This window comes from Gavialis gangeticus, unplaced genomic scaffold (assembly GCF_001723915.1).
Source record: "Gavialis gangeticus isolate Ggan-Ray unplaced genomic scaffold, GavGan_comp1, whole genome shotgun sequence".
In the NCBI taxonomy this organism is placed as follows: domain Eukaryota; kingdom Metazoa; phylum Chordata; order Crocodylia; family Gavialidae; genus Gavialis; species Gavialis gangeticus.
Genome location: NW_017728997.1, coordinates 23,701,696 through 23,712,680, shown reverse-complemented (window position 1 = coordinate 23,712,680; position 10,985 = coordinate 23,701,696). Strand labels below are relative to the sequence as shown.

The 10,985-nt window shown below is 45.5% G+C and overlaps 1 protein-coding gene across 2 annotated transcripts in view; it reads right to left on the bottom strand.

The window, feature by feature from the left end:
• EEFSEC (eukaryotic elongation factor, selenocysteine-tRNA specific) overlaps positions 1–10,985 on the bottom strand; it is a 270,403-nt gene that overhangs the window by 188,225 nt on the left and 71,193 nt on the right. For both annotated transcript variants that reach the window (XM_019504946.1, XM_019504948.1), the window contains exons 2-3: positions 9,237–9,444; positions 1,971–2,067 (exon numbers count right to left, since the gene is read on the bottom strand). In XM_019504946.1, the coding sequence (XP_019360491.1) occupies positions 1,971–2,067; positions 9,237–9,444 (305 nt within the window). The remainder of the gene's footprint in view (positions 1–1,970; positions 2,068–9,236; positions 9,445–10,985) is intronic.

Below are 10,985 nucleotides of genomic sequence, written 5' to 3'. Positions count from 1 at the left end.
GGTCCCTTCCGACCCTAGAAACTATGAAACTATGAAATTCGGAAACATTCGGTAATTTGGACATAAACACAGCTTTAAATGTTTGTTTTGTTTTGTTTTGGTTTTTTTTTTTACATACCTCGAGGTACCAGGTGGCACGTGAACACTGTGATGCTGGGGCAGATGAAGCATCCCATAGGAACGAGGGGGGGTCCCCAGCATGCTCAGCAGCAGACCAGGAAGTGGACCAGAAGTACTTCCTGTCCACTTCTGGGTCCACTGGGGAGCATGTTAGGGGCCCGCCCCCAGCTTGGTGACTGATGCCTCCTGGGTCTCAGGGGGCACCTGGGGTCCCCCCACAGCCAATCACCAAGCTGGAGGGGGTGTGGAGGGGCCCCCAGCACGCTCCCTGGCAGACCCAGAAGTGGACCAGAAGTAAATCCGGTCTACTTTGGGTCTACCGCTGAGCATGTGGGGGGGCCTCCCCCTGCACTCCTGTGGGATGCTCCATCTGCCCCAGCATCACAGCATTCATGAGCCATGCCTGGTACCTCAAGGTATGTAGAGAAAACATTTAAAGCTGTGCCTATGGCCAAACCGCTGATTCTTTGAATCAGCACTGAATCTTCAGATTCTGCTGAATCAAATCAGGGACAGTGATCTGAATCAATGGATCGAATCACTGTCCCCAATTCAGGCCAAGTCTGAATTGAATATAGCCTGTTTTGCATACCCCTACTAGACAAGTCACCTAAGGCAAACTTTTCAGACGATCCCTGATTATTCCCAACTTTCAGAGTGCCCAGATAGATACCCTGTGGAGTGATTAGCAGAGGTGGTGAGCATTCACAGTTTCAACTGGAGGAATTGCATAACCCCAATGGAGCTTCAGTTCACAGAAGCTTGAGCTATATACAGTAAAAGCTCTGTTATCCGGCATCCCCTGGGAATGGGGGATGCCGCTTAATCAAATATTCCAGTTAATCAAATGTGCACCATCTGGTGCACCCCCCGGCATCAGTGTGCTGGGGGACAAGGAGGGGGGCCCTGAGCAGGCTGCTTTGCCCTGGGCCATGGGCTGAAGAAATGGCAAAGAAAAGCTCTGCTCGTGGCGGCGAAACCCAAAAGTGGTACTTCCGGTTTTGCTTTTGCTGCTTCTCTTGGATGCCAGTTAACAGAGTTTTCCAGCTAATAAAGTGCTGGTTAACATAGCTTTTCCTGTATATCACAATCTACTATGGTTAGTCTATAAGGTGCAAATCTACCCTGCCTTCCTATTGAAAAATCAGATCCCAAGCAGCTTGAAATGGGCTTCCAACAACAGAGAACCCTCAAGATGCAATAATGATGAGTTCCATAAAGAAGTCAGACACAAATCATTCTCTAAACCAACTTTAAATAGCATGAGGTAAATAAAGCAAGGGGACCCAAATGAATAATGAGACTAAAACAAACATTGACTAGCTTCTCATTAACTAGGTACCATGCATCCTCTGCACTTAGTGAGGCAGAGACTTTTGGAAAAAACAGCATGTGATTGTAAAACTGAAAACTGCTTCATAATACATGTGCTGGAGGAGGCTAAACTAAGCTGCCCAGACTTTCTGATTTTTAAATGCCTGACTTGACAACATCATGATCTTTTAAATTTCACTTTTCAGGAAATTATAAAAAGACAGTTTCCACAGATCTAGCAAATGTTTTAATTTAATTTATTATAATAATCCAGGCACTTGTTCAGTGGCTGCTTGTTAGCAAGTGGCTGTTCATAAGCACTAAGACAGAGCATGGTACAAGTCAATTCTGAGGCCTCAGAGCCCTGACTTGTCCATTTAATTAGAATGGATTCCAAGAGAACGTGAGGCACGGAATAGGATTCCTTCAAACTCCCACATGAATACATGAGTACATTAGAATTAAATGGTATTACAGAAAACACTAACAGACTTCAAGAAGTATACTACAATGCCCTTCTTTTTTATGGCATGTACCTCAATTAATTCAGAAACACCTAGTGGATTCACAGTCTCTGGGGCTTCTGGTCCACCTGGTTTAGCTGCCACTGCAACAATAGGACACCCATGGAACCTGAAAGAGAAAAATAATCCCATCATGAGACTTCAAGTCCCTTGCACATGCATGGAAGGGAAAATAACAAAAGCTTCATCTGTCAAAAGAGATGAGGAAATTGCGCTGGCTATTGATTTATCTAGCTCAGCGATAGTCAATTACGGGCGTTTTCTTCTGGGACTGTATTATTGGTGCCTTAGAATTTACTAAAGCTTTAAAACTTATTGTCCAACTGTCTTATTTGGTTAGGCAGTAAAAAGTAAGATTTCTGTTAGACCAGTTTTAAGCAGGAGCCAAATTGGGCTGCTCTGTGATAGCTATGTGAGTTAGCCCCTTTTCTTCCTGGAGACTGGCATATGGTGCTCTGGATTCTAAACTTTCATTAAAAAAAACAACCTTCCTCAATGACATGGTTGCAAGAAGAAGCTTCAAAATGTGAAGCAAAGTTAAGACAGTGAAGTGAAGTGATGCCCATCTGAGTGTGCAGACAGCCTGAAATCTTAAGTGAGCTCTGCGCTTCTTCTCATATCAGGGAATATGAACTCTGACTCCAAATGTTGATAATATCTGTCTAATGAACAACTTTTGCTAACTGAAGTAGGCAAAATTTTGAGTTTACTTCCCAATTCACCCCCTCAGTGTAATACTTCCTTTGGACCAATTATGTTCTTCAGCCCTCTATTGTAGAGAAGTCTTTCAATCATTACCTAATTTTGAATGCTATGCTTTGTGAGATACAAACGACTAGCTTTCTGAGCTAACAACTCACTTATGACTACTCTTTCAAACTTTTTAAAAGAAACTAGAGTCTCTAAACAAACAACCGACACCTCCAGCATCACAATGGTTAGCAAAACATGACAATAAAAGCAGGAGAGAGAAAAAACATTTAGGTGCTCAGTTTTCATACGTATTCAATTTACTATATAACATAGATGGGCCAAAAGTCAGTGATTTTCACCCCTCTCCCTACTGTCTTTAACTAATTTTTAGATTTTCAATTGCAAAAGGGCAAGAACTAGAGAAAATAGTGCATTGACAAAGACAGAATGATAACTTATGTAGAGGGAACTTATGTAATGATCAAACAGTAATCCAATATAAATAGCATTTTTTGGCTCATGTGCCATAAAGCTGAGTCTTCCATAGACACGGATGAGAAAAACATGCAGTAAGAATTCTAGCTTTTGCATAAAAATAACTGAATTTCCCAACATTTTGGGGCAACATATTTTAACAAATAAACAATACTGAAACAGGTGTCACGTCCCCTTCCCAGGTCTCCCATATAACTGACACGCTAGCGGTGACACGTGCTACTTTTGGAAGTATTTGAGTATAATGAGGCCCAGATGTAACTGCCTTCCTCTAACACAGTGGTCAGCAACATATGGCCAAATCTGGATTGCAGACTGCCAAAGGGGAGCAGGGGGGACTTCAGCAGTCTTCTGGCAGTGGGGGGCTTCACCCATGCCTGTGCTAGGGCCAGATGGCAAGGAGCTGCACCAGGGCTAGAGGCTGCTGAGGAGTGGAGAGAAACCACAGCCAGATCAGAACGCTGACCCACCTCAGAGCTGAGCCTGCTTCTTCCAGCCTGTGGTTCTGAAAGGTTGCCAGCTGCTTCTCTACCACACACGACTTACTACAAACTACATCAATCTCTGCCAGACAAAAATAAAGGCTAGTTGACCAAGGAACCTGGATTGCTGTTAAGTTACCTGACAGTAGCTGTAATATGCTGCCCAGGTCTAAAGCTCTGTCCACTCTGCAACTGGAGATGTAACCACGCTAGCAAATGCATTTTTAATTTGGTTGCTGTAACAGGTTTCCAGCCCTAGCATGGAAAGGGCCCAAAATCCTTCGCTTTCCCCCACGACCATGCACAAGCATGTGAGGCTTAAGGCAAACTGCCAAATGGTTTTAGCAGGTTCCTCATATATAAAAGTAACTTTGAAATGCAAAACCAGCTTCAATCACCTCTGCTTCATCATTCAGAGTTGAGAGTAGGAAAGCAGCTGTCAAGACAGAAAGTATGTCTGCGTTACAGTGGGGCTGGCACTTTAGGTCAACCCCAGGACAGTGATCATTTTAAAAACTTCATAAAGCATGGCACAAACATCCAAATATACATTTTTTCTGCAGGTAGGCAATACAGACACATCTGCTAAATGGCCATTCTGGAATTCCCAGTTCAAACAGCTTCCTTTAGAAATATTAAGACAGACCACCTCTCGGCAGGTGGAACCACAGCCATTGAAATCAGCTGGTGCATTAGAACTGAGAGGATGCTGCTTTAAAACAGCAGGGGGCTGCAGTCTGGACATTTGCAGTGAGGATCTCATCATGACTAGAACTCACTGCTCTCTCAGTTTGACATAGTCAGCTGACTCCCACAGTACACTAAAAGGGTTTAAAAGGGTTGTGTGTGTTCCCAGGCTATCAAGGAAAGAGTGAGTTAAAACAGCATGTGAATTTAGGGTGAGGAAGCACCTGTAAAAAGATTCTAGTCTCCTTCCAAATTTATAAATTCAGATTTATGAATACAGATCTGCCCATAACCAACTTTTTCATGGTTAGGTGGTTGAATGTTTTATAGCAGGAGTGTCAAACATAGGACCTGTGGAGCCATATGAATTAGTCCCTAGGCCACTGGACTGACCTCAGGCACAAGCCATGCCTCCCCCCTTTCCCCCTTGACACACACTGTAGCTAGGGACAGAAATTACACATAAATCAGTTTAAGTGATCAGAAACTGGTTTAAACCTGTAACAGAACAGAAGCTCAGTGCACATAAATCAGTTTCAAAATGGCTGAAACTGATTTAAGATTCAAACCTGGTTGAATGTAGTATCAGACTTAACTGATTTAGGTCAAACTGGTTTATTAAACTTCTGTCCCAAACCCCTTCCTGGTTTAAGTTAAATCAGAGTCCCCCAGCATGCTTTTCAGCCTTGGGCTGGGCTGTGCTGTCTGCTTCAGAGACGAGGGCTAGCTAGCTGGAGCAGTGAGGGACGGCTCACTGTCTCCCCCCGCCACCCTAGGCAACCCTGGGACTACAAATCCCAGAGGCACCTGGAAGCAGGTAGAATTAGCGACGAGCAACCCTGCACAGTCCTCCTTGTTCTGATTCTGAACTGCAAATCCCAGAGACCTCAGGGGCAGCAGGAAGAGGAAGTGAACACACAGCCCATGCTGTGTTTATAGTTACTTACAGTTTTACAGAAAAAGAACCATTCTTGTTCAAGTTTTATGAATTTGATGCCACTCCCCACCACCCCAACAGAGCCTGGCCATGCCCCCTCCATGCCAGCAGGGAGGGGAGGAAAGTCTTGGAGGGCTTTCCCTCTTCCCTCCCCTTTGGCAGTGGCTGGCAAGCATGCTTCTAACTTGAGCCACTACAGGTTAGGGTTACCATATGTCTGGATTTTCCTGGACATATCCTCTTTTTTGGACCCCTGTGTTGCATCTGGGTGGGTTTTTAAAATAAGAGGAAGTGTCCAGGCTTTGTTCTGTCCAGGTCTGGCTGCTCCAGGATGAGAGCAGCAGGCAAGCCGATTGGCTGTTGGGGGTCATCTGCTCCCTGTATTGGCTCTGGCACGCATGCAAGAGATAGAGAAAGAGAAAGCAAGTGCACAATGAAAGAGCTGCTTGGCCTGGGTAGCAGGTTGGGAATGAGGGACACTGGCAGGGCAGGGGGCAGGAAATGAGGGGCACTGGCAGGGCTGGAGTCAGTGGGTCCAGAGTGAGGGGCAGCAGCAGGGCTGGGGGTGGGATGTGACTTGTCAATGAGGGGCAACAGAATGGGCAGGGCAGGGCAGGGCCCCCCCCCCGGCCCAACTTCTGAATCAAAAGTGAATGTGCATTCACTTGCTAATCAGTTCAGTCTCTTAGACTAACCTGCAATGACTGAATCAATTCAGCCTCTGGCTTTTTGACTGTCTGTATTTAGCCTGTATGTGCTAGCTCTGGGACCATACCTGAACTGCAGCGCAGATCCAGCAGGACACGACATGAAGCATGGACCCCAGACTGATCTCCTGTATTGTGTGCAGCAAATGCAGCCAGTCCAGAACCACACACTGGCTCCGGGGCTCACTGTGCATGTACGGCCAGCATGAGGCACACACGGGCAAGACAGTAGGACTGTGCAAAGCTTCAGTGGAGATTCAGCCTGATTTGGTGGCCGAATCTCTGAATCCGGAATGAATCAGAGAACCCTTTAATCTCTCCAAATCAAATCAGAATGCTCCAAATCGATTCGGAGAGATTTGGCAATTCGGATAGAGACGCAGCTTTAAATGTTTTTGCTACATACCTCTAGGTAGCAGAGGCTTGTGAATGCTGTGATGCTGGGGTGCATAGAGCATCCCACAGAAGTGCAAGGGGCTCCCGAGTCCACCAGGGAGCATGCTGGGGGGCCCCACCACAGCCCTCCAGCTCGGTGACTTGTGCATCCTGGGTCGGTGGGGGGGCAGCCAGGATCCTTCCATGGCCCCCCAGAACACTCCCCAGCAGACCCAAAAGTATGTCCTGTCCACTTCCGGGTTTGCCGCTAAGAGTATGTGGAGGGCCCCCCCACACTCCTATGGGATGCCCCATGCACCCCAGCATCACAGCAATCATGAGCCATGCCTCAATGTATGTAGAAAAAGCTTTTAAAGCTGTATCTATGTCCAAATCAGCATCGAATATTCAGATTCAGATTTCGCTGAATCGAATCAGGGACAGTGATCTGAATCAACTAATCGAATCACTGTCCCTGATTCAGGCCAAATCTGAATTGAATAAGGCCCGCTTTGCACACCCCTACTAGACAGAGTGCTGCACATGGCATAGGGGGTTCAAGGTATGGGATGCATGCAGTGTCCTGGACCGACCCCTTGTTCTGCCTGCAGCGCCAGGTCCAGGCTACACAGTGAGCAACATATGCCCCAGGTTGGCCCTGCATGCCATATGCACAGCAAGCCTTTAGGCCAGCACGTGCTGTGCGTGCAATGCAGTTCTGAACCCAACACTGTGGATGCTGCATGGGGTATCGTCTCAGTCCAGGCCACAAACCAGCCCAGTAACACTCACCCAGCCTCTGGAGCCAGACGGAGTTTGACACCCTTGTTTTATAATATGTCACAAGAAAGGTCATCTTCCCTGTATTTGCCTTAAACTCTTGGACCTAATCTGCAACCACTAAGACAGCAGTAACAACCTTAGTTCAGGTTGAATAAAATAAAGGCTTATTATGTCACTTTGCTAGCATTTCATTACCTTGTGAAGATAAAAGCCAAATTAATAAAAACCATTAATTTCTCAAATTTTACTGATCTGCACTAAGTATAAATTTATTTTCAGAAATGAGTGAAATAAGCAAAAACTGAAATATAATTTTCATTTCTGTTTAAGGATAACATATGCACAACCTTAGCAGTAAGTAATAAAACATAATGATTGGAAAACAATGAGGTAAAAATTTTAACTTCACGTTAAGGTTGTTCCTCAGTTTTCGCAGTCTCACTGTGTTAACTGCAAATGGAAGCAGCAAAGGTAGAACTATGAAAAAAACCCTCTCAGGCAGGGACACAGGAATTTAAAGCATTTAAGTGTTCTCAGATCAAGCTGCAGGTGTCTGTTAAAAGAAGTGGGGCAGGAGTTTATCATCCTACATGACAGGGGAAAAAGAGTGGCTTTATATTTGTTTGCCCTCAATCAACAACCATGAAGGAGAGTTGAAAGTTGTAGAATTTTGTCTCTCCACTAAGTACATAGTAAGAAGTTTGCCTCCTCTGGCAGTGACCTCTATGCTGTACTGATCAAAAGGAAACAAGCCACAGACGAATAGAGAAGCTGATAAAACACAGTAAGATTTCTAGATTGTTTAGCTGAACAAGGACACCATCCTGCCATCAAAAAAGTTAAACATGAGGTGCTTTATGCAACAGAGCTATGCTTGCACCTCCTGCACTATGAAAAACCTCACTTTCATATGTCCAATCTACTTGTGATCCTACTTGGCACTCTTGCGAACAAGGCTTGATTTACCAGTTGGATAACTATGAATCAGAATTCCTTCTGCAGCATGACCTTGGGCAAAATGCTTCACCCATTTGTGCTTCAGTTTCTCTCCCGATAAAATATCTTTTGGCCTCACAGAAGAATTGCATTCATATTTAAGGGTCTCTTTCCACTTATAGGCATTACTTAATTCAACAGATTATTTTTATTGTACCAGATGGACCACCCCAATTCCAAATACAATTTCCAAACAGAAATTCCATATTCTCCCTTATATGATGTCCATCGTTTTATTCTTTTCCCATTCTCTGCAGCTGACAAGGCTTCCATATGGCAGTCAGTGATAAACCCATAAGCTAAAGAAAAAGTCTTCTCTTACAGTGGACTATGAATTTATTTGATACGAGCTGAATTAATAAAACAATTAACTAAACTTATTTTTCAGTCATTCGTATCATATAACATTACACTTAAAAAAGAAAAAAAGCAGCTACCTTGAGTTCCTTAATGGCTACAATGAAAGCTGGAAAACGTAACAACATCATCCAGCGTAGAATGCAAAAGGCCTCACATATACTAAGTAAGTGAGCTGCATTTACTAAATGCATTAGCTAACACAGTGGTGGCTAACCTTTCTGGCAGGCACACCACAAATTAGCCCCATACCCTCCGAGTGCTGCTCTGTTTTCTGCTCCCTGCCTGATCTACCCACTGTGCTGCCTGTCCCTTCCTCAAATCTGCTGCTTGCCACACTTAGAGGCTGCCCATAGCACCAACAGCTTGTCCACCCCTGGGCTACCACACAATAATATTTTTAACATCAGTTAGTACCTAATGTAGACAAAGATTGGAATATTTAAAACTTGTTAACTGGCTGTGGTCAGTGCTAGGTGGCCACATGCTCACTCCTTAAAAAACATGCATCTAAGGAGGCATCTTAAGTTAGGCATCAAAAAAAAAAAAATCACTCAAGCAAATCTGACTTGGGTCAAAATTTACGGCTGTATTTGTATTTTTGTAATATCTCTAACCTCTTTCTAGTCATCCATGTGAATGATCTCTTTGTGCCTGTGTCCAGTCTAATGAAGACCAGCCCTGAAGACTTTGGGAGTGTTTGTTAAGGGGAAAGGAAGCATAGCGTAACAACTGTTACAATGAAAGTACATATCTGGTAACTTACTTTGTATTTTCCAAGGTCTTTTGCATTTTCTTGGTCATCTTCTCAATGGCAGCCTGTCTCTTCCCCTCTGGAAGGAGATCTATTTTGTTCAGAACTACTACCATCTTCTGGCAAGCAATTTGTCCAATCACCAAGCACTCTGCTGACTGAGTCTGCATCCCTTTTGTCACATCTATTACAAGCATCATCAAATCAATAATCTGGGCACCTGGAGGAGAATTCAGAATCAGCATTAGGTCAGCATTATAGGACTAGAGACTACCTTTCCAGAATATTTTTCTAAAAATAAAAACAACTTTGCATATTTTATATATCTAAACCTTATTTGTATACATTATAAATAGATGTTGTATGTATAAACAAAAATGCATAGGCAATGTGAAAATCTAACACATGGCTTTGTTCAGTGTCACTTGAAGACTTAGGGAAATTTAAGTTGCCATGGAATAAAACTGAGCCTATACAAAGAAATCTGATGGTATTATTAAAGTTTAGCTAATGCTCCGTATTGAGAACTTCACATTAAGAACTTGGAAAAAGCATAAGTGATCTTCACCACAGCATAAACCTAAGGCATATGGGTCTCAACTAGTTTGGTAACACAACACAACCAGATGAATAGGCTACAGTGAAATGTATGCTGATTACTAGGGCTGTGCGAAATTTTGACAGTCGTTTTGTTTTGGAGGTGTTTCGGCCCATTTCAGCACCCAAAACACCGAATCCAAAATGAAACGGAAGGCTCGGAAACATCTCTGAAACGAAACCGAACCATCCAAAACTTTTTGTAAAAGTTTCGGATGTTTCAGAAGTGCCCCCAGGAAGAGCAGCCCTCCTTTTAAAGTGCTGGGAGGCTGGGGCCGGGTGTGGGATGGGGCAAGGCACGGCAGCCATGAGGGCTTCTCCTGTGGCTCCCCGCACTGGGGCAGAGGTAGGCACAGCCGAAGGAGCCGTGGGAGAAGCCATCCCCAGTCTCCAGGCACTTAAAAAAAGCCCTGTACTCACCGGCTGCAGCAGCGGGGATCAGGGCCTCTAAGGGCTTGTGGCAGAGCCTCCCCACACACCGCACAGCAGTGGGGGTCACTGGGGGTGCTCCTCCCTCCCACTTGGCACCTACACAACAGCTGTCACATTGCACAGGTGCAGCGCAACTTGGCAGGACACTGCGCGCTGTCTGGGAGCTGAGGCGACTCCAGCACTCAGCCAGAGCCTGGCACCACTCAGCCCCAGCGGCCCCAGGTCCCAGACAGCACACAATGCGCAATGCCCTGCCAATCCCTGCTGCGCCTGTGCCATGGGACAGCTGCCACATGGGTGCCAGGCAGAAGCGGGTCATCCCCGCTGCCCCCCACTGTCCCATGCTCTGCAGGGGGTGCTGATTTGATTTTGAGGATATTTGGCCCAATTTGGCGGCTGAATCTCTGAATCCAAATCAAATCAGGAGACCAATTAAAAGGTCCAAATAGATTCGGAAAAGATTCGGAGAGCTTCAGAGATTCGCGCAGTCCCCAGTTGCTGCCACAAGGAGCTGGACCCGAACTCTGTGCCGCTAAGTAGGGGGTGGGGGAGGGAACCATGGGGGGACCCCTGCCAGGCCCCATCCCCTGCCTGCTCCCCCAGCTCCCATGAGTGCCCTCCCAGCCCCTACCCACTCTCCCAGCCCCCTCCGTGGCTGCCCCGCTCGGCCCAGCTCCCAGTGCTTTAAAAAAAAAAAAAAGCCCCCACTAACCGGCTGCTGCCAGGCAGGGG